At 42.8% G+C, this 23878-nt stretch overlaps 1 protein-coding gene across 2 annotated transcripts in view; it reads right to left on the bottom strand.

The window, feature by feature from the left end:
- Positions 1-23878, bottom strand: part of LOC120896308 — a 58013-nt gene that overhangs the window by 9255 nt on the left and 24880 nt on the right. For both annotated transcript variants that reach the window (XM_040300314.1, XM_040300315.1), the window contains exons 3-6: positions 19595-19947; positions 15179-15280; positions 14745-14853; positions 601-777 (exon numbers count right to left, since the gene is read on the bottom strand). In XM_040300314.1, coding sequence (XP_040156248.1) covers positions 601-777; positions 14745-14853; positions 15179-15280; positions 19595-19947 — 741 coding nt within the window. The remainder of the gene's footprint in view (positions 1-600; positions 778-14744; positions 14854-15178; positions 15281-19594; positions 19948-23878) is intronic.

Below are 23878 nucleotides of genomic sequence, written 5' to 3'. Positions count from 1 at the left end.
ATGTGTTTTACTATATTCATTTATAGATATAAAATAACGATATGCACAGATTCGGTAAGCTTTACTTAGGATTTTTGATTATAGCGTAATAGGTTATTGGGCTGTGAATAGTAATCCTTCCCACACACCCACACCCACATGTATGCTAATAAAACGGGATAGTGTTTCTAGCATCCAGCACACTACCGTGAATCTGTTTCCAGTGTGTCGACCGTTGTTTGGCTTCCGGTTGACTTAATCGCCCGAGCTACAGGATAACGAAACAGGTCTCGAATACCTGTTGCCATGACCCGAGACAGGCTTGGCGCTGCTCAGCATATTATAATGCCATTATGTAGTGTTTATCCAATCATACTGCTTGGAAAGCTATTTCGATCAACATCATCGTCTCATCAACAGCTCGCAACGGGTTCCATCAAGAGCCGGTTGACGATGGCCGCAAGAAATGGTCGGGAACAGGGAAAACCCTGGAGACAAAAAGCAAAAGCGGAGGGGGGGGATGGAAGGTCGAATGGAGCTTGGATGAAAAACTCATCTCGATGGCAGCACACGACGGTACCACCACAGCAACATTACATTACCCAGCACACTCATACTTACCGGCTTCGGTGGAAACGTTGATACCCCGGTCGAGGTCATAGTTGATCATGCGGTTGTTGTGGTACCAGAAAATGAATGCCGAGGCTTCCGTGCTCTGCACCACCCGGCATATCAATTTCAGCGTAGAATCAGGTGTCAGATACTTCACTTGTGGTCCAACTATTTCTGCCCGGGCCTCTGTAACGGAAAAGCGACACAACAAGGAAGAAGATGAGTTGGTTGGAGATTGAGAACGGCTCAAGAAAACAAGTTCTAGTGAATGAAGCGCAGCAGCATACCGGAAGCGCTTCGTTGGGTGATTTTTTTGTTTGCACCCTTATACGTGGAACTGAAGAGATGAAAGCTATAAATTACGAATTGGGAATAATAGCCCCAGGTGGTTATGTTGTTCGTACACTTTTTTTTAATGTGACGCCCCATTGTGTTAAGGGAAAATTATGTCGGTTTTGTTTGAAAGGCAAGGATTTACTTGGAAATGGTAATATTAGCGTGGTCGTATATACAATCCCTCGCTCCATCTGTAGGTAGGGGACAAGGATCAAAAGCCTCCCTTTTTATTAGGCAGTCAACATTGAGCGCGTTGATTCCTTTCTTTATCAGAGGGTTTGTTTTTCAGCCTTCTCTACCGACCTCCCGACGTTTTGTTACAGAAATCTTAATTCACAATCTTTTGCTCCCGTTGTGTTTGGTGCATCATAATGGCACGCGACCTCTCCACTGCGAACGCGACGCGTAACAACCTTGGGGCTTTGATTATTTCAACCAGTCAACTCTCATTTTGAATGGCTTTTGCAAGCTTGTGAAAACGACAGCAGATTGTGTTGCCGGGGTCGCAAGTCACACAAGTAGGCGCAGTGCTGAGCACAGATAATGCCAGAGCGGCTCAACCGAAATGTCCTCGGTGGCGTCTACCTACACCATCTGGTACGCCCGGAAGGCAGCATTGAATGGAGAGAGTGGCAGCAAACGGGGAGGTAAAAACGGAATGTTATCAATAAACTGATTATGGGACATAAATCCTAATTTTTACTTCTCCGTTTTTCTCGTAGGATTTTCAATTTTTATAGCCATTGCCAGCACAAGGCAACGCTTTTTTTGTCCCTTTCGAAGCTCATCGGCAATCGGTTCGATCAGAATGGTGGGCTTTTGGAAGATTTTCTTCGCTTTCACCCGGCCAGATGCCCAGCGGGGTAATGTAGTACCGATATTGGGGTGTTAAAGGGACGGCAGGGCAAAGTGTAACATCAACGAATGGAAGAATAAGAGCATCAAGCAATGGTTTGATTTTTTGAAACAAATAGTCCGCCATCATACTGAAGCTCGTTTGTTTTTTTTTGCGCACAACAAAAAATGTGTTTCAATAAAAAGAAATGTTCGAGCACGTCTGTCCAAACATTCGTTTGTGTAGGAGTTTTGGGATGGGTAGGTTATCAGCTGCAAGCTTTCAATCAAACAGTGTGAACGAAAAATTCGTTGTTTGAGATTTCTCTCGGGAGTTTGGTTCTTTTTTATTTGTTTCTAGTCTTTTTTGCACAAGTACACTAGTGGAAAGAAATTTGCTGTAAGGTTAGGTAAGGAAATCAAATAGAAGATGATATAAATTAAAATTAGTGAAATCTGGGGATTAAAAATGATATTATACCACATAAAAGCTCAAGCTTTGCCAATGACGTGACGGTATTTTCCCATGAACGATCATTTTCATTAGCAATTTTATTCACAATAACCCCTTTATACCTTTGTTTTAATGGCATCTTAACCATCACCATCCAGCTCATCATATCAACGTGAACTGCATGTGCGGTACGCGAGCGTGCGATGCATCATTATGCGATTATTTATGTTCACCGGCAAACCGACATATATGCACTCATTAGAAGCGCATCATCAACTCTGGAACTGGTGACTTAACTTTGACCACACATACACACACTAACACACACACTGAAGCCATTCGCACTTTCCATTCAGGCGCAGCTTCCCATTCAAGCACACAGCACAGCTTCAACAACAATGAGTGGCCCATTAACGTCATTGTGTCTCGGGAGCGATGGAATTGAAATGGCGCAAAAACTGAAAACAAAAAAGACCCTCCGCAGGAGTCACTTCACGGCACAAAAGACGGGAGTACAACACATGCGGGACAATGATAGAGACGATGCCACCGTGACGGTGTTGTGAACCGTGAGACGCAGCCATTTCCTATTATTTTCCTAACCACCCTCCTTTCTTTGTGGTGCCGTCTTTTCTATTCCGCTTTCCCGTGTTTTTTTTCCACTACCGCCGCAAGCAGTTGGGGACTTTGTGTAGCATTGGCTCGGTTTGGCTATCGTCACTAACGCTCTTATATTTTAGCGCAATTTTAGAGCCAGTAATCTGCACGTGCACGCTGCTGCCACGTAAGCGAAAGCGAAACGAACGAACGTTTTGAAATTTTACAAAATTGCAGTACATAAATTGTAGGTACATAGCGTCACCACACTAATAAAGGGATGTGAATTTTACAGGATTTGTTTTTTTTTCATTTCTCCGCAGAACGCTGTGGATAATAAGTCGTTAGCGGTGCTGTTTTTACATCATTGCTTTACCGCCATGTGCAACTTTCCAGCTATAAATTGAATACTAAATTAGGTGGCACACTAACCCGTTCTAATGTATGCGTCACACGAAGGAAAAGGTTGGTAAATATGATTAGTCTAGTTTTACGCTGTAAACTAATCATGCATTGCAAGTTTATTACCGTAAGTAATCATAAAATAACCACACAGACCTCCAAAATTGATCGGTTTGTCCCGCAGATGCAGGTGCTAAATAGAGGCATTCGGGGCCAAATGGTCATGGTATGCACTTGCATTATCGGCTAACAAACACATATTACACATCTTGTAATACTGACGCGTGTTAAATACGGATATACATGAATACATTGAACGTTTTATAACCTAACGTATCTTGAGGTATAAATGAATAAAAAAATCAAATTAAAGCTTAGAATTCACTCTCAGAATCACCATCATAGTTTTTGCGGTAAATAATTGCAAAACATTTCCATTTGGACTAAGTGGTCAATCCAACCCCAGGGAATAATAGTAAATTCCTCTTGATAGAAGAATTCATCAGAGGTTTTCATGAAGCACTACTGCCGTAGTCGGTCTGGGCTTGCCAAATGCCGTTAATGGACTATCAGATGATAGCGGCTATCAAGCAGTTATTAGTGTACCGAAAGCAGGATAGTCAATCTTGCGTTTTAAACGGCTGTCCGTTATGGAGTTGAAACCAGGACATATTTTTAGTTACCCGTTTAAAAATAGTACACGGATATACCATCTAAAAACCAAGAAGCATGTGTATTATGTGAACATTTAACATAATTTTAAAATGTCATGATACCAGCAGTTTGCCTGTCTTCATGTCAAATCAAGTCAACCTGCATTCAATCAGATTCAATTGGCTGGGACGATTAGACGATTGAAGTTGCGATGCATCTTGCGTCCTTCTTTGGATGTCATGTTTTGATGTACGGAAATTTTGGCGTACAGTGGAGCGCCGTTTATCCGGGTACCTTTTATCCGGTTATCCGTTTATCCGTGCTGATGAAAAATGACAGTTCAATACATGGATGACATAGCGTGCCGAGGAGGATATTTGAAATAACGGTTACCAGAGCATTTTGTCATAACAAAATACGCTATAATTCAGGCCACCTTTCAAATATTCTCATCGGAAAAACATGATGTTTATAAAACTGGCTAGGTTTTACCAAAACATAATATTAATTTCTAAAACAAACCAGGATTTTGTGATAAAATAAATACTTTGACTCATTATCCGTGTTATTCGACTATTCGCGCGAGGTCGAGTCCCGAAGAGCCCGGATAATCGGCGCTCCACTGTATATCTATGACCATTTTTCTTGATGGAATTTAAGGATTCAGTTTTTTTACAATTGATATAAGCTTAATTCTTATTTTAAAGTCTACAATAAGTGTTATTTTATGGCATCAGCACATCATGTCACATCAGCAAGTTTCAAAGATTTCTGTTTAGTGGTTTATGCAATAAGGTACACAGCAAAATCCTTGCCATGGTAATATTGTTGTTCTATGTTGTTTTAATCTTTTTAGCTGTTTATTATTCAATACAGACGGCTCCAGCCCCATTGCTTGCTATTCATATTAGCTGTTTATAAGCATACAACTTGCATCGTTAGAACGGACAAAAAGTGAATACCAATACGATATGGTTGATGGTGTAAGGTTATGATCGCACTACTGTCCCACTGTGTGCAACATATTTCGGCAAATGAAACTCATGCATCGTTCGTAATAATATCCAGCTTAATTGCAGTGGCATTTATCGTGCAATGGAATGTAAAAAAAGAATGCCCCTTTTATTGGCGTTCATTGGAATTTTATGCTGCAATATGTTGATTCGATTTTCGAAAATTACGTAGTTCATATAGCGCAACATGTACCGTATGTAAATTAGTATTCTAGGTTTTAATGTATTGTCCTTATTTTTCCGATTCAAAAATGATCTTGTTTGAATTTAATGTGTTTCGTAGAATAAAGAAGAAGTTGAAAGGAACATTTATTTCAATTCCATGCCAGCCTTTCATACCTCTGTTTCTGCAGTATAGTTGCAGCAAACCTGTCCAAACCTGTAGTGAATGTGATTGACTTTTATAGGGAAGCATCGGACAACACACACAATCGTCTGCCTGCTGGGACACGTCCGACACATTGAAGAAAAATGCCCACCAAGCCAACCAGCCAACAATTGGAAACATTCGCCTTGGGTGAAAAAGTTCAAGCACAGTTAATTAATTTTCCACTCTATCCCAACGGCACCCATGGCCGTTGTGTATGTGTGTTGTGTAACCCTGCAATACACTTACACCACAGAGAGAAAGTGGCAATAAATTGAGGGACTATTTTCTTCGCTCCAAAAGCAATCTGTATCAGCAAGGGAGGTGTGCCTAGGGTTGGGGACAGTCCTCAAATTGGCTCGAAATTGGCCAGAACAGCGGTGACCTTATGCAGTGGTAGTAGTACAGGGTCATTTTGAAATTGGGGAGTGTGGTTTGATGGTGGAAAGTGAGTATTCATTCATTCATTCGACTACCGCAGGGAATTGATTGCATGTAGGCACTCGCTTTGCCTGGTCCCATATTATGTTTGGGGGTTTTGTTTTATTTTCATTTCACAGTTCACCAACAGTACCGTGGAAGACTTTGCTGGGCGGGTGAGGATGGGTGTGCTAATTGTTTTCGCCACACTGTTTGACCGGCTCTAAATTGCGTTTCCTATTCACCTTTGCCAGGCCGATGAAGAATGACGATGCTCTTTGTCGGGTGCTGGGTTTGTACATCTCTACTCTCCCCAGGTTTCATTCGCCTGATCGTTGTAAAGCAAAAATTAATGAATGTGTTGAAAGTAAACAACAATAATAAAACGAAACGATGGAAAAACTGTCCGAGCTTTTCTAAAGCTTTATTTTTTTACCCGGTGAATGACACCCTATGCATCATCCGCTATGGTAAAATCTGAATTTTTGTGGTTGTGATCCACTGGTACAGTGTTTGAACGTTGCTTAAATATAGAAATGAATAACGAAAAAAAAAGAAAACGATACAAAAGAACAGAATACAAAATTAAAGGTATAATTAAGTGCCTCAGCCGTTTCGTTTCGTCTTTGGCAGCAGGCAAATGAGCATGATGAGGATATTATGTTTTGTTGGACGCATCGTTCACCTTCTTCACCTTCCCTCCAAAAACGGTGTGGAAATTTATCGTTTATGAGATTTGTTCTACGAAAATGTACCTTCGTCATCATTGAGAAAAGTGAAAAAAAAAACATTCTGAGCTGCGTAATGGAAATAGAAAAGTATAATTTACTCAAACAGGGTGGCAAGGTCAGGACACTGCACGGTAGCAGTTGGAAATGGGTAAATAATGATAGTCAAAAACAGCTATGACGCAAAGCCATGATTCATTGCTGAGATTGTTCGTGGAGTGAGGTTGAATGTTCGCATACGGTGTACGGTGGGATGAGAAAGTGGACCACTGATAGGCTCAGAGCATAGTAGCTCCATATCGCAACGTTGTTTATGAAATGTCCTTCCTGTGCGTTTTGAGGTTTTACAAGTAACGGATGCCAACGGGCAGTATTCTGGAGGGGTGAAGTTTCCCTTTTTTCGGAATATCATTACAAACAAGGATTATTGTCGTAGCAATTGTTTGGTATTTGTGGCATTGGTTTCTTGAGAAGAAGGAAGAAAAACACCCTCACTTGGTTTTGGTTACAGTTTGGCAATGGTTTGGCTGGAATGGACAGTTCGCCCGAAGGAGCGTAGAGAAGTTGAGCATGTTTCCCGAAAAATCTACTATATACCCGCAAAAAAGCTGACCAAAAAGCAGTGACAGCAAAACAATTTTCCGGGCAAATAATGTCTCTATTTATCGTGTAAGTCTCCATACCCTCGTGACCAACAGACCACAATTACTTTGTGGTTTTCTCAGTAAAAAGGGCTTAGGCATTCAAGTAGCAATCTCGGAACATGATAAATGATAAAGATGATAGTATGTTTGAATTCATATAAAGTGGTTGCTGTGTGTGTAGATACACTGAAGACAAAAATATATAAAATAAGTATTTGTCCATAAATTTATAAAAGAGAAGTAAAATCGTTATGTCTAACATTATAAAAATATTACTTAGCCTTTGAGTGATTTTTAAATGGTAATTTTATTTGATATTGAATTTCCCATACACAGAGAATTATTTGGTAGGCTTTCCAATACTTGGTTTTTAACGCCAAATACTTATAAAAACACACAGAAAAAAGATTCTTCCTAAAACCTGGCTAGACATTAAACCGTATTTTTGTTTATTCCCTTTTGCCTATGTAGTTTTGTATTAGTTCTATAATTTCCCATCCTATCTTTATACATTAAGTGTATTCTATCAAGTTGTACATTTGAGCATTTTTCAGGACCCAGAGCCTTTCTGTTTAAACCAACTAGACTGATCTTTGTACTCAATTTAAGACGCTGATCATTTTCCTGATTTCTTGATCGAGAACAAATGCATGCTCATGGTTTAGTTTCAGACCGTCGTTCATATTTTTGGTCCTGACCTTGTACATGTTCTGGCTATATGGACACAAAATCGATCAGCTACTTCAACTAGTTGGTCGTTGCAAATAAATATTTGGATTTGTGCTTTATATGTGCTACAGGTTTACCAAACACTTTGTGCAGCTTAGATTATTTTTGCGGCCTTTTTCCTTCAATAGCTCCACGCTAGCGTGGTTTGGGAACAGTCTTGTCATCGATAGATCATCTTTAGCCCATTCAAACTAGGATCTTCCGTTTTGCTGTCATTCTATTTTTGTGAAAGTATGTACATAAATAAGTATAAGTATTTATGTGGGTTAGCGCGATTTTAGCTCAATTTCTTGACATCTTGTGACGTTATGCCATAATCTATCCAAATCACAAACAAGGCAGGAATATAAGAGTATCAAAAAGTATGCCAACTTCATCAGATCACATGAAATACGCTGTAAACAAAAATATTGAAAAAATCCTCATCTGAATTTGGCTAGATATGGAGTCTCCCATTCCAACTTTTCAATGTAGCTACTATCTCTTAAAACAATTGAAGGATTTTTTGTTTATTCTACCATTTAACCATTTTTAACCTTTCATCCCATCAATATGCCTAGCAGAGTCAATGAAGGTTTCATTTTGCTTTGCTACCGTTCAAAAAGCCACCCCACTTTATTGACCATCCGCTAATAGAATAAGGTCGGCGCTGGCCAAGTGGTTGGCGATTGGATGTGCAAACAATTTGCCATTTACGACAATTACGCCAGCCGTAGCATAATAACATCTTACCGCCGAGACGTAAAGTGGCGGTTTTGGCTTGCAGTTTGAAAAGCATTACTTCTGTGCCATTTCATCACCCATCTCCCGAGTGTCCGGCAGCATTCTGCTAGACAGTTCGACGAAGCATCATCAAGAGGACCCAGCACGAGGCCGTAACATCATCAACCTCCACCACCACCACCACCCGCCTGCCCTAGACCGCCACCTCTTGCTTCGGGGCACTATGCATGAGGTGGAAAATCTCCGGTGTCCCTTTTTTCGGATTTCCAAGCTGGTAGCGACGGAACTTTTCAAATTACAATATTAAAGTTTGAACAGCACCGAAATGACATTTTCCGTCCCGTTGCGTCGTATCAGCCAGAGCTCGACCGAGATAGAGAGCTTTACTTTTTCACTTGCAGTCTTGGCCGCAAAGCCGCACGCACTGTAGCATTACGGGGTAACCCTCCAAAGTGTCCTTTTTAGTAGCGGGAATTGGAGTGGATGATATTCTTAAGAGATTTGTTGTTGGCACTTGTTTTCGAGGATCGATTGTAGAACATGTAGAACTTTTCGGTGTGTTGTTGCTATTTTGCCGTTCTTGGGAATGTTGGGTTCTAAGTGTATTACGAGCTTTGCCATTTGTACGTTTGCAGTCGGCGCAAGTTTAGTTGTGTAAGATTGGATGAAAATTCTCAGAATACTTTAGAACAAAGAATGTCATTATGTATCGCTTGAAGGAATTTGTTCCCAGAATGTGGCAACTGATTGCAATAGGAGTCGTTAAACTAGACACGGTTTGTGGCTTACGGTATAAAATAACTCCTGGTTATTTAATGTGTTAGTAGATGTAACCATAGCCCAACAGATTGATGTTATTCATATGAATGCTGTTGGGTAAAATCTTATATCAAAATAACACCAACTGGAGCCATTTTGCAGAAACATGTAGCGAATCATTTGAGCATTTTTTACAGCCCAAGTCTACAAACCTTTTAGGCTTTTAACTCGCCAATTTGTCTGTAGCTAATGGAGAGCCTAAATACATTGCTGCTGCTAATTTTGGTTAAACCTGTTACAGTGTTGGATAAGAGCTAATTAATTTAGAAAACTGTTTACTGGAACATGCAATCAAAAACCGAACCTAAATTCGGCGAATAACTTTATTTTCCGAGTAGATTTTCAAGGGTTTTCAATATGAGGCTAATTATTTCGCTAATATGTGGATTCAAATTATTCTATTCGATGGAGTCCATTCGAGTCAATTATTGGAATCGGAGCTTAGTTACAAAGAGTTGAAAAATTGCTTCATGTACAATTTACAGCAGCTTTCAATCATCTGTTTGACTGATTCCACCAAAACGAGATGGCTGCTCATTTGCACCTACTAACGATCGGCGCAACAATGTAAAGTTTTTAAATTTGTCTTCAACTTCATCACATCACGCTAATGAATTGCTGAAAGTTACAGGACATAAATACCGTGCAGAGGCGGCAGCTGAAGGAGAACAGCACTGATATGGTGCTAGGGTATTGAAGATAATATAACTCCCGCACAATGAGCTTTCAATTTGAAAAATGAACAAGTGCGAAAACTTGAAGCTGTGAGTAAATTCATGCCACGTGATGACAGTTTTGGATCACTTTTACTCTGTTCGTACGGTACGCGCGGCTTGGTTCATCACTCACTGCCGCTGTGTCTACCACGTGCGCCTCGTGCACGGGAGAGAGCTGGTCGGGGTAGTTAAAATCGGGCTCGGTTCGTTATTTATTTTCTACTTTAAGGAAAGAAATTTTGCTCCACACTTTCCTGTGCGCTTGAGCAAAAAAGAAAGACCCACAAAAGGATAGCAAAACCTAAAGGAGCGGGAAAAACTTTACTCGCACCCTGACAAAGTGTGTGTGTGAGTGTTTTACTGTGTTGCCGGCACTGCAATGAGTTCCTTACAAAGAGGTGAAACTTTGCAAACTTGCCTCGTTCGCACAACAAATATGAAGTGCCATCAATCTAACCACCAACCACCTACACACACACACACGGACCTTGCTGGAGCGGCAGACACGAGTGGAGAAAATGTGTGCGCCCAAGTTAACGAAGAAGCAAACAAGGGAAGAGGTTAGCAAAAAAGGGATCCAAATAATCGCCTCCGGTAGTCCACCATCGCCACCACCCTTCGTGGCGTGGGATGAGTTGGGTATGGGTTGCGTTTCGCTGAAGAAAGCTCTCAAAGTGCTATTAATTTCGGCTTCTGCTGGTGCTCACGTTTAACGCAAGTAAGCGTAACTGCACAGCTAGCACCTACTAGCAGACATTCGCCTCGTAGAGCATTCAAATGTAGAGTGATCAAACCTGCTGCAGTTGCTACTGTGCGTTAGGTGGGGCGAGTTTGCTGTAAGGAATATATATACATCTAGCAGGGTAAGCATCAAAACAAAGTCGAGCTACTATTTTTTGCGCCCTCTTCAAGCTATTATAAATGGACTTGAACTGGTAGTCAACACACACACACACAGAGCCAATGGCACTCGTTTTCAATTTCACCGCGCAAGTGTTGCAAGTACTGCTGATCCCCATTTATTACCACGCAAAAACCCAGCGCCCGGCCAAGACTTTGCCCTGGTCGGAAGTAATTTCGAAGCTGCTTCACTGCTACGATTCCGCATGCACACTTCTTGTAAACTTTGCCCCACTTGCTGTGAATCTTATTAATTTTTTGTCAAGCAGGAAGCAGCAAAAATCTGTTTCCTGTCTACGATCAGCTTCGGTCTGTGTCTGTGTGTGTGTTTGCGTGAGAATATTGCGCTGAGAATTCCAGTGAATTGTCCTTTCCTGATCCCACCCCGGATCGTTACGATAATCTCACCGAAGCGTACTTGCTGGCCTGCCGAAAAACACACACACACACAACCAACCGGAGCTATACGGGGAAGCGATTACGAGATCGTGCCGACTTCCGATGGCGAAACGTGACCGGACTTGGCAAGCCCACCCAGGATGCCGCTTGCCGTGATTGCCCATTTCTGACTGTTGTTTGCCGGGGTCGTCCAATTTTTGGCGAACAAAAAAAAAGGAAAAAAGCAAGCCCCGTCTTAATGAGAAATGCAGACAGCATCAGCATCCGATGCAGCAACTTGCGTGTGGATTGCGTTTGAGGGTGAATGGAAAAAGTGGATTTCAGGAGGAAAGGATTTCCAATCGCGCACAATTGTCTTCCGATTGCGGGTACACAATCAGCTCTGCCCTTGCCAACCACCAGCTGCGGATGCGAAACAAGATTGCCCATGCCACCGCCGAGGTGTGTTGCGTAAAACGTTTGATCCTCGGCCTGGTTTAGCGTTCAGGGTGACGCGTATATGACGCAACCGAACCGCACGGTATAATTTCATTTCTTGTCTGCCGTTTGCTTGCAGACATTTGTTTTTACCTGGCCGTGCCCTGAAAAAGCGATCCCAAACGCGCTTTCCACGACCGGGCAGGCATCACTCGGAAGCTCGTCACAGAGCGTTTATGTAAGAAGTGAGCCGGAAGCTCCATCATTCACGGCGAAATCAACATCCGCGTGACAATTTCAGCTTCCGGTTGATGAAAATTAACTGCCACTGCTGCTGTTGCTACTGCTGCTTACCACCACAGGGTTCGTCGTGTCCTCCGTGCGCCAGCGAAAGACGCCTCAAACGCTGAATAATACATTTTTCAGCCGCTCGTCAACATTTCAAACGCAACCATTTAATTTCCTGCTGCACTGTACGAACGCCTTTCACCGCCTGTACGGTACCCGTCCCGGGATCGAATGTGTGATAAATGGAGGGAAAATGTAAATACCAACAGCCTCCGGCCCCATGGCCAATTGATGGGCATGCTTCCCGGCAGGGAGTCTCCGACCATCGGAGTCGGCGTGACATTTTGTCACGATTTCCCACTTCCCGCAGCCGCGACTGCCAAACCGGCAATCCGGCTCATCGGTTCTTTATTTGAGTCTCTCGCACTCAAGGAGTTTGTACAGTTCACTCGCCGTGGCGGTTCGAAAGGACAGATCGACGGGGTAGGAGTAGCGCAGTTATGTAATTGAAATCAACAAGCTCCCAAACAACGGGTCTCAGCGTTTGCCGTTTAACATGCCCACAACCGTGCTCTCGTGGTTCGGGTCCTTGACAGGCTTTTGCCCACTGTAAACGGCAAAAGGATAGCGGTGAGTGCGCCCAACCACACACAGGCGACAGGCGGAAGGATCAACACATTCCGCATGATGTTCGCATGATGTTGCGTGTCTTGGAGCGTACTTATTTTTGTGCTCGTTTTATTATTCTTCCTTTGCTTTTGCGTGTGCGTTGGCAGCAGGATTTCTAAAAGTAGTAGCCATGCGAAGGAAATCAAGATGACGAATCGTGCACTTTTGGGCGGAGGGACGGAATGACAGAGGTTCACACAAATAAAATGAACATTTTCTTGGAACTGTGCGGTCTGTGGCAGCCGGCGGTGTGGAATTAGTGGTCGAGGACAGCGTCCCGCAAATGGGCTGAGATGATGGTCATCAGGTGACTGGCGCGCAAGGCTGGAAGGCTAAAGTTGAAGAAACAAGGGGGGAAAAAAAGAGAAAAACCACCCCAACAAACAAACAAACAAATGTGTGGCTCAAGGTTTTTGTAGGGAAATGTTTTCCCGAACGGCGCTTTTGGGTCGGCTAAAAGAAAAGGACAATCACCAGCACGGGACAGATTTATCGAATTAATCCCCCACCAAGCACAGCGAACGTGGGGTTGGGCGGGTTGTTGTGATGAATTAGACAACTTGCGGCATATTGGACGTGCTGTGGTCGGGGAGCTTATTATTTGTCCGTCAGACGAAATCACCTCTTCCAGTGTGTGCTGTGCATGATATCTGGCAGGAGTGGATCGGAGTGGCAATTCTATTTATTCTATTTACTCTCTTCTTACTCTTTCTAGTCAGTCGGCGAGCAATGGGAGCAATGGTGCAGGCTAATAAATTATTTCTCTAAATCAAATGAACGAAATAATTGCAACACACTTAATAGAAATCAAACGATGCTGACATTGCGAAATGCGTTTTATCTTCCAGGACACTCACCGTGAACAGTTGTGCGTTAAAATGTGCGTACACAGTCTTGCGTAATTTAACACCGGAACCACTTTCAGGACCAACAGTGTGGCACCCGATTCTTCTAGCAGTTTTCTTCTACCCGTGCCAACTCGCGAGCCAAAGCAAGCAAACCACCCACCCCATCCCGGTGGGGATATTCCGGTGTGTATGCAAGGAATGGCAGAGGAAATATTTGAAATATTCGTACCTTAGGGGGTCGGGTGACGACGCGGCGACTGCGCTTGCCGTGGCCTCAGGGGCTGTTTGCCTTTCACATGCGTAACTGGACCGGTGTGGCACAATAAAGAGCATATAAAATTGGCCATTACGGTATTACGTTACACACAGGAGAACAGGAAGAGATCGAGAGGGGAGTATGGGAACGATTTCACCCACGTTAAGTGAGGCTGCAACGCAATCCGCCTGATGATGATGGTGCGGAGTGAAGCAAAATAAAGCATAGAATTAATGGAGCCGCCTTTGCTCGGTAGGTAGATGACATTTTCACCGAAAGGTGAGTTTACTTGCACACGCCGTCCTCTAGGAAAACGGAAGGCGAAAGGTATTTTAAGCATTATTTACTTTAAAAAAGTATGATCTCTTGTTTGCTCGGATGCGTGGGTTGTGGTTGTTCTCGAGAGCCATACTTAAAATGAAACCATTTCGAACAATCAGACAAAACAGTGGAGCGAGACGATATTAATACAGCTTTTGCTGTTGTATTACACAGCTCTCATCATCCCCTCATAGTTTGGTATAATTAAATGCAGTGGGTTTTCCGTACCGATTCCAAATACAAACACACACACACGCTGCTGTTGAGGGTAATTTCCGTCGCCCAACTGGTATAGTAGGTTGCGAAAATGTCCACACTAGGGCACACCCTCCCACTCCATTTGGATGCCTTTTCACGCTGTTACACCCGGTCAAGCTGGCCCTGGCTAATTAGACGAAATGACACTATCGCAATAACGCAAAATGGAAGGCTATGGGTTCTATTTAATCGTCACCCAACGGTTGAAATCATTACGCAATGGGTTGTTTGTTTGCGGTGCACCGCACCAGTTGTCGAGGTTGTCGAGGGCCGGCTCGGTGGTGTGTGTGAGTGTGTGCTGCTTTTTGCCGTCGTGCGATTACTACAACACCGAGCCGTCAACCATCTAATAGCTACTTACCGACCACTTTCAGCTCTAAAAATATTGACGTAGGTGGGTGTGTCGACACCTGACATTCGTACAAGCCGGCGTCACGATCCTGCACGAACTTTATCTGCAGCGTCCAGTCCTGTTAGAGTGTCCGGTTCCGGGACGGGGCGTCCGCGGCAGCACAGCAACGGGACGCAATGTGGGGGGAAAAAAACATCAAAACACATGTTAGTGATACGGGAGGCGTACACAGTGGGGGGAACACTTAAGCACAACACAAACCAAGAGCACTTTTATGGGTGACACTAAAGAAGGAAAAAATGAAGCATTTTTGTACGGTACACTACCAAGCTACAGTAACCACTGGCCAAACGGCAAAGAAATAAACAGGAGCAAACTGGCCAACAACATGCAACCTACAAGCAACGGCAAAACAATAAACAACACGGGCACAATTGGCAAACCTCTGAATTTTGCAGGTGGGTAGCACTAAATCTTTCATCGCTGCTGTACGTCGTCAAGCCAACGGTGAGTAGATGATAGTCCTTTCGCCGGATCCAAGACACCTACGGGCGCAGGCATGTCCGGAAGGATGGGAAAAACGCACACAAACAAGCATCGGGGACCGGAAAGGGCGCAGCGCAGAAGTAGAAAAGGAAGAGAAGAGAAGAAATCACATTTATTCACATTGCTATGCAAAAGGGACTTTTTGTGGTTTTTGTGCTGTATGCCTGCACGGGCTGCCTTCCGGGAAAATGATAAATGCGTGCCGCGCGTCGCTTTATTACTAAACGATGAACAAAGTTTTACAACGATTTCTTGCTCGGTTGAGGTTTTCCACACGGTTCGGGATGGAGATGGAGATCCCGTTCAAAATAGGTTTGAAAATAGGTGCGGTTTTGCTAAAACCAGGAATCGGTAGGCAATGGTTAACTTGTTTGGAGTGAATATTTAGTTTTTGTCTACAGCGTTACATTCATGATTTTGTGAACTTAATTTTGTAACAAACATGTTGGTAAAGTTTCTAACAGCATTTTTCACAACAATGTTGTACGCGGAGTACAGCAACCAACTATTGCACAACGAGGACTTTTACCCGTACGGTTCCGCACGCAAAACGTTCGCGCAAAAACACAATGCGCTAGCAAATTTATTACGCACAGGAATGTTATGCACATGCACCGGGCTGCTCGCAGCGTGCGCTCTGGGTGGCACGTGCAGCAAAAGGCAGTTGCTAGTTTGGTCGACACAATAGATCACCCACTACAATGACACAGAGACGGGCGATAGTGGCGATAAGGAACACCGGAAAGCAGAAGGTTATGCATGAAGATGGCCCTTTTGGCGGTTGTTTTGTTCTGCGGAATAGTCGTCGCCCTCCGTGCCGTGAAAGGGCTGGTGAAGCCTTTCCATTTCGCTTGCAGTTTACCACGATCTGCTGCTGTTCACGGTGGGTGCTGGGTGAGTTGGCATCCTGCCGTGTGCTTTGCCGTGATACGGTCCCGTCCACAGCACGGTACAACGGTGCAGCGGATGCGAACAAATTGGGAAAAGTTTTGCAATTACACTCGCCGTACAAGTGAAGTGTTTGATGAATGCTCGAATACAGATTCCTGCCGCTTCCGGGAGTGGTTCTGGCAGAGTTGCGCACAAACCAGCAGCTTCCCTTCCTGATGTGTCATCGCTGCAAAGAGGAATCAAGAGTTCGTACTACATCCATCAATAGTGTCAGCACAGGGAGCTACATGACAGACATCATGATTTTGGAGCGTTTGGACAATTGGACGAATGACTTTGGGCCATTTTTTCCTCCCGGTTTCGTGCTTGCTTCGGACGATTTGGTGAGGATTTGCTAAATTTCATTCAAATACTCGTAAATTGGACTTTTTGTTGTTGTTGTTGTTGTTACGGAACTTTTATCACGATTGCATTGTGGGACCATTGTCTGTCAGTTTCGATATCCTGGCAGGATACTAGTACCGATGTTAACCGTGGTTTGGTCGATCCGTGGAGCTGCAAACAAAACCGAAACGCTCACTTTCTTTATTTTGCAAGCTAAAATTCAAACAGCACGAGCTGGGATGCAGTTTGACAGTTTGGAAGTTTTATTTATTCATTCCATTCGTGCACGGATCACGGATCCGATTGCAGATGAACCGCCACCCAAGAAGCTGGCTATCCCTTGCAACCGTTCATGGCACGGACGTCGCAACGTTGCGTTGTATTATTCTGTTTGAGCGGGCGGGCAATGAAAGAGCAGCTTTTGTACTGTTTAGCCAAAATGGAAACGTTTTGATCCAGACAGCATGGTAACGGTTACGAATGAAGTTATCCTCATCTGTGGTGCTCTAAGCATCGACGATAAGCATCGGTGCATGAGCGGGCCAATTCGAAATTGTCTTTAAGGGGAAATTGCAAAACGTTAACGGAAGCAACTATGAAACGGTTTGTAGTGTGCTGTTCGCTGTTGAGCTTTTTGCAATTACACAGTAGTAAGAGTAATACATCGTTGATCACAACTACTGATTCCTTTTGCTCTATTGTTTGGTATATCTGATTTAAAGCTACTTTGTACGACGCTTTAAAATATGTGACCTATTCGTTTATTTCTCAACCAATGAAGGGAGTTTAGTTTTTTCATCTAATTTGTGCTCCTTATTCGTCTCTCACTTGCTCAGCGTTTACGGCGGCTGGACTGATGGAAAAAGCTTTGCGCTGAAAATATTATCTGAATAGTAGGTGCTATTAGCATGATAAATAGTACACCGTGTAAGAAACCATCAAACCAAGATAGGCCGGGATTTTCTTCTTGCAGCCGTTTATTTTACGGTCACCGGATAAACATTCTTTACCTGGTCACAGATTTTAGCCCACCGAGCCAACAGTGACGAGCATTTCTTCGCCAGAGCAAAATCTATGGCACTTTAAACATTCAGGCCATCGTCTTCCCGTCTACCTTCTCAATCAGTAGTTCGGCAAAGGTGGAAAGCGTTTGGCCAAGGTGAGCCTTACAGGGCAGGGCAAGCGTAAATCCTGGTTTATTACACGGGAATAGAGCAGGTGGGAATTAGCATTCCGGTCACGAACTCATGCACGAGGTCCGCGTGTTCGCCATTTTATCTATCGGCTGTCCGGTTTTGCTAAACTCCTACCGATCACATTTTCTGTAATGACCCATTTTCGATCATTTGATGGTTGTTTGAGACTCTGAGCTAGCAGCTACACTGACACACGGCGACGTTGTCTGGGACTAAGTTTGTGTGTGTGTGTTTTTGTTACCGTGGGGGATTGGAAAGTTGCTGTTTTTTTCTTACACGGCAAAAAACACACACAGTCGAAGCGGCTTGAACATAACATAACCTACATCTTCTTGCCGGAAATTTTTGTTCGGTTTAAGGTTGGCTGCCGTTTCACGTTGAACACGTTTTGTGAGATAAATTATTTGGAAGACTGCTTTAATCGATCATCTAGTCACATATAATGCAATGTTTCTTTTTTCCTACTCAACAAATAATAAATTAATTTTAGAAAATCTTTTTCACTAGAAATTTGGTTTGGTCGCTTTTGCTTTATCAAAAGTGGAAAGATTGCATAAAACATTGAAACACATTGTACCTTTGACTGCGATGGCTATCAGATTTAATGCACACTATGACTCTTTTGACTGGAATTCCCTAAGTTAACCTGTTTTTATTGCTGTGATACTCTTTGTTATTTATTTTGTGCTGATGTTACATTGTACTGTGATGCTTTTTGTTATTATAAGTTTAGTTTATAAGATCAGTGATAAGGCCAATGATGGCCGATCGCTTAACATTTACAAATAAACAAATAAACATTGATGTATGGTTGAGTGTACTGACAAAAAGATCTATTCTAGATTTTTAATTTTGAAAGGTTTTGAAGGCTTGTCGATTGTAACCATTGAAATGTTTAAAATGTCCTGTATCATTTTTTCTTTTAAAATTGTTGACTCCTCAACCAAAACATAGATATTCATATTTGTACACAAACTGAACTAAAAAAAATCTGTATCATCGGCTCATGCAATTAATTCACGAATAGTTATACAAGATGTAGTTTTTCAAGAAGTGGGATGGAAATCGAGCTCAACTGGCTTCAATATCTGCCCGTTAGAAGACATATCGTACGAGGCATTTAATAATTCATTAATGGCCAATATTCTTAGTACCAAACGGTTATTTGATAATTTAAAATTTAATTAGCAAAATAATCACAAATTCTTATTTAAACGACGTTGAAGGCGGCTATATCTTCATGTTACTGACCCTTATAACTCATTTTATTAGTTTCTAAAGAAATCTTGGATGATGTTTGTGAAATATTGCACTGACTACACTTCATATCTTTCAATTTTGTGTCAAAATAAGGATCGAATAATCGAATAAGGAAATAAATATAAAACACTATGAAATTAATAAAAAAAATATAAATATTATTAGATAATCTTAATTAATAATTTAAAACATTTTGAAATATAACATATTTGGAACGAGAAAGAAAACTGCAAAACATTCGTCCTAAGTAATTTTTTTTAAAATACATTTAATTTGCTTCATTTAACAGGTGACATGTATTGCATAAAACTCCCACATTGGAGTTTTTTTCTATTATTGACTCTCTCTTCCAAACATTCAAATGTGAAATCGATACAAACGACGCTTAACACAACCCCAAAGTGCTTTTCAATACCGTTTCTCTTCGAGTGTACGCCCACCAACAATCCTTGCCAGTGCCGGACATAACAACAACCTCGCACTGCAAACACCGGAAATGGACCCATTTGTAACGTCAAAACCGAGCCATTCTACACCACAACCATTCCCTCCCTACGCCCTCGCTTCACCCTCACCACTTACCACACCCTCGCCGATGTGATGGATCCTGCAGGGGACGTGTGCCGTGCTGCCTATCTGCGACGTCACCAGCGTGTAGTTCTCGGTCCCGAACTGCATCGGCATTTTGTAGTACTTGAGCAGTTCCTCGCTGTCGCTGCCCTGCTCAAAGTAGTTCGATAGTCCGGGACCGGATTCACCACTTTCTCCGTCACCCTTGCCTGGTGTGTGGCTGCCGCCCCGGTGTCCATGGGTTTGTTGTTTGTCGAGCGCGTTCGTGTTGCTACCGGCTGTACTCTTGTCCGGCGTGTGGGGTGAGAGCAGGAAAAATGCTGTCCTAAGTATCATATCGCTGCGGTCGATCAATGACGCCATTCCTAGCGAGAATGGTGAGAACAGGCAGAATTGTAAATAAAAAAGCACATGACAGTGGTGTATAGAGATATATGGGTACTATAACTTCGATCAACAAAAAATCTGGGTTGAAAATGCGTTATATGCGCTTCGACAACGAAGCTTGATTGAAATGTAATTCATAGCTAGGACTTCGTGTTGTTTTCGGCTTGTTCATTCTTTATTACCTTAAGTATTACGTTACAAATTGTAAATTAATTAGTAAAATGACGCAAAACATACCAAAATATATCATCAAATAACGAATCTCAAACGTTCTCTAAAAGTTCTATTTCTGGTAATAAAATCAAATTACTGTGTGTAGCTGAATTGCAACCTTACCCCCGGGTCTATGAACATGTTGCGGCAACATTTGTTCAATGGCAACATTTCTAGATTTTTCTGTTTATTTCAATAATTGTGCACGTATTTGCTCACAAAAACATTTTAAAATTAAGCTGAAATTATTTTCCAACCGTTTTCGTTTGCAAACAACTACGAAAATGTTCCTGCAATAAATACACATGAAACAAATCGATTTGTTTCTCTTGCAACAAAAATATTCCAGGAACATGAGTTAGACAGTTCGTCCATACGATTTGGCAACAAATGTTCCCGCAACATTTTCATGGACCCGGGCCTTAAAAATAGAATAAGTTATTCTGTGTACGCTAAAATTAAGTTTCTCCAGTATCTGGGGTGCATCTATTTTACCGCAGAGCACGCCAGCAATGAAAAGTTGTTGAGCATTTCTCCACCTAATTTCAAGAGTTGCGAGGCCTAAAAGAGTACAGCGTGAATGATAGAAATGCTGTGCATCATGATCCCTCCATTGAAGACAACGTATGGCGTAACGCGTAAATTATCTTTGTATTTGCTCAATCCGCTGCTTCCATGTTTCGACATACGGACAAGACACGAAGGTGCCGTACTATAAAATTGGCCTAACTAGTCTACAATATAGGGATTTGATGCAGTTAGGATCATCAAAGTCCCTAAAAACCAGAAGAAGTCTCCTCGTGGTCTGCTGAATGGTCTCCTCGTGGTGTACTGAAAATTTGAGCCTACTTTCTAGAATAACGCCTAGGTCGCGTGCCTCAGTTTTTCGTTGCAAAATTTGTCCATGGATTGTAAAATTTCTTAAAATAAGAAGAAGCGCACGAGTGAAGGACACAACAGAGCGTGTTTTGACGCATACACAGCTTGTTACGATCACACCACGAACTAAACGAATCTATGGCAGTTTTCAAGTGGGTTGAATCTTTTGTGGAGGCATACAATATGATATCATCCGCATACATCAATATTTTCACATCATCGTTAATGTATAACAAAAACAGTAACGGCCCAAGGTTGCTAGCCTGAGGCACATCGGACGTACTAGCGAATGAATTAGAAATTGTCTGTTGAAATTCATGTTTCATAACGAAATGATCATATATCAATAATGATGATATTATGGTTTATAGTTTATGTATAACTTTCAAGTAATACCCATCAAAATTGGCAAGAGTTCAATCATCAAAATGAAATAGAACCGAAACTCGAAGTAAGGTCTACCCAGGACATATTTGTTTGCTGCTGCAAAAATCGATTTTGTCAAATTGTCTATTGCTGGCAGAGCAGCAGACTAAATATTAATAATGTTGTGCACGATTTTTTTTTCCATTTACTTAAAATAAACGATGACAAAAATGTAGACAAGAGTTTACAATCAATCAAATATGAGCGTTTTAAGAACATCAATCTAAATCAAATGACATAAAGTTGTCTGATCTCAGATTATGAGAATTCGCTTTACATCCGCTGGCAAAGCACTTTGAAGCTTTCAATCAAAACGACGGAGAATTAAACAAAAATAAAAGAAAAAGAAATATTGATGTAATCGCCTTACTTTACGATCGAAGAAGACTTCCAAGGTTTCTGCGGTAGCATTATTACTTTTGTTCCCTATTATTCATTATTCTACAAACCATTTTCACATAAGAAACGGTCTGAGTAATGGAGGCAAATAATAACTTTGTGTGTGTGTGTGTGTGTGTGCTTTCTTTCTCTTGACATATTTCGTGACACTGACACACACACACACAAGCCGTTAATTAGGCGTGACAAAATTGAATTGTGCAGAGTGCGCAAATATAGCGCGCCAACCGGGAACAGTAATGCGCGCGAAGGTGCGAAAAATACCATTGCCTGGAACTAATTCATCTTCCGTTTTAGCACATCGTGACGTACGGATGGCATTGCGATTCGCCAGCAAATTGGCTAGCATTATTAACTTTTGTGAGTGTGTTCCTTTTTTAAGAGGATGAAAAATCACCTCCCGCCAAGAGTGCGTAAATAAGACTTTCCAGTGAGTGCTTGCGTCGTCGTCGTCGGGATTTGATGATCGTTAGAAAATGAATGTGTGGCACAAATGTAAACGAAAGGTGACGTCAGTTTGTGGTGCTTAGGTTCGTACCGCAGCAGGAAGTGTGTGTGTATGTTTAGCGAGCGACGTAAAAGACTGGGAGACAAAGCCGGCAACCTGTCCTTAAACTGTACCAACCAACCTACCGTTACAGACCCTCGCACCGAACCTCGATCCGTGCAGCGAACGGCCGGTGAAATGTACAGTCTAGAATTTATTGCTTTACAGTCAATTAAGTTCAAGCTGGCATTCCGTACCTTGGCTCGGTGCGTTTAGTATGGCGCTGGGACTGAGGCTAAGGCATGGGTCCAGGAATGGACATATTTTCCGCCCTTATTATGGTTCGGGTAACGCCTTTCTTAAACAGCATGCATGATGCTTCTTGGCCACACATCGCAAACGGAATGCCCGGAAATGGGCTCCTTTTTTCCTTTCTCTTACTCACTCCCTCTCTCTCTCTCTCTCTCACTCGCTTTTGTTTGCGTGTCGCGTTCTGGGCCATTCGGAAGCTGAAGTCGAATGGGGAAAACAAATATAAATTGTTGTCGGATGTGGATCAGCGAGTGGTATGTGAGTTATTGTTTTGTGCGAGCGCACACTGTAGTGTGTAGTGATGCCGATTGTTGTGTGCACTATATGGAACATTGCTGCACGTTCGCGCTGTACCCGTCAGCATTGCTGTAGCAGCCCGGGACAAGCATCCTATAATCGTCTTCGTGACACCATTTTTCACATTTATCCCACATCGCTCGGTTTTGTCTGTGGGAGGTATCGCCGGTCCGGGGGAGGGGGAAGCCGATCTTTGCTGCACCGGTCCCAGTACTGGGGCGTTTAGTGCTGTGCGTCTTCGAGCTTGAGAAAGCTTATAATTTATTCCCTGCTCGAGCAGCAACATTTCATGCATAATATGTGTGCGCGTTTTGTATGCGGATGTGTGTAGCAATATCGCTGTACCCAGTGTAACGAGGGTGGCAAAATCAGCTTTTTACGAAGGAAGGAATTCAACCACACAACCACCGTAAGGGATACACGACGTTCGCCTAATAAATACGGCACAAGGCGGGGATTGGGAGTGGAAAGTGGTAGGTCCTGACAATGGGGTGGTAGCATCAGTTTGCTCCCACAAGGACGGTAGAATAATTGTTAGCAAACCATTCCGATCGAATCGAGGCGAACCGCATACCAGCTGCACAGAAGCGAGAGAAATGAAGAAAAGTCAACGCACATCCTTTGCCCGAGACCGAGGGAGCGAAGGTTGCGAGGATACCGGAAAGAAGCCGAGAAGCCTGTACAAACTGGTACGGACTGGTGACTGGCAGTCAGTAGACATCCTCCACAATCCGGGATGATGTGCCGCTGGAAGGGGGGTGAGGACGTGATAGCAGCTGCCATGGCATGGTTGGCAAACTGATATGTGTGGCATGGCATCGGTTGAATGCAAAGTGCGTCCCAGAGGGTTGCCTGCTGCCAGCTCAGCCGAGCGGATGAATTGTTGATATTTGATA

This window comes from Anopheles arabiensis, chromosome 2, assembly GCF_016920715.1.
Source record: "Anopheles arabiensis isolate DONGOLA chromosome 2, AaraD3, whole genome shotgun sequence".
Lineage (NCBI taxonomy): Eukaryota > Metazoa > Arthropoda > Insecta > Diptera > Culicidae > Anopheles > Anopheles arabiensis.
The sequence above is the reverse complement of the archived record's forward strand: the minus strand, read 5'-3'. Positions and strand labels throughout refer to the sequence as shown.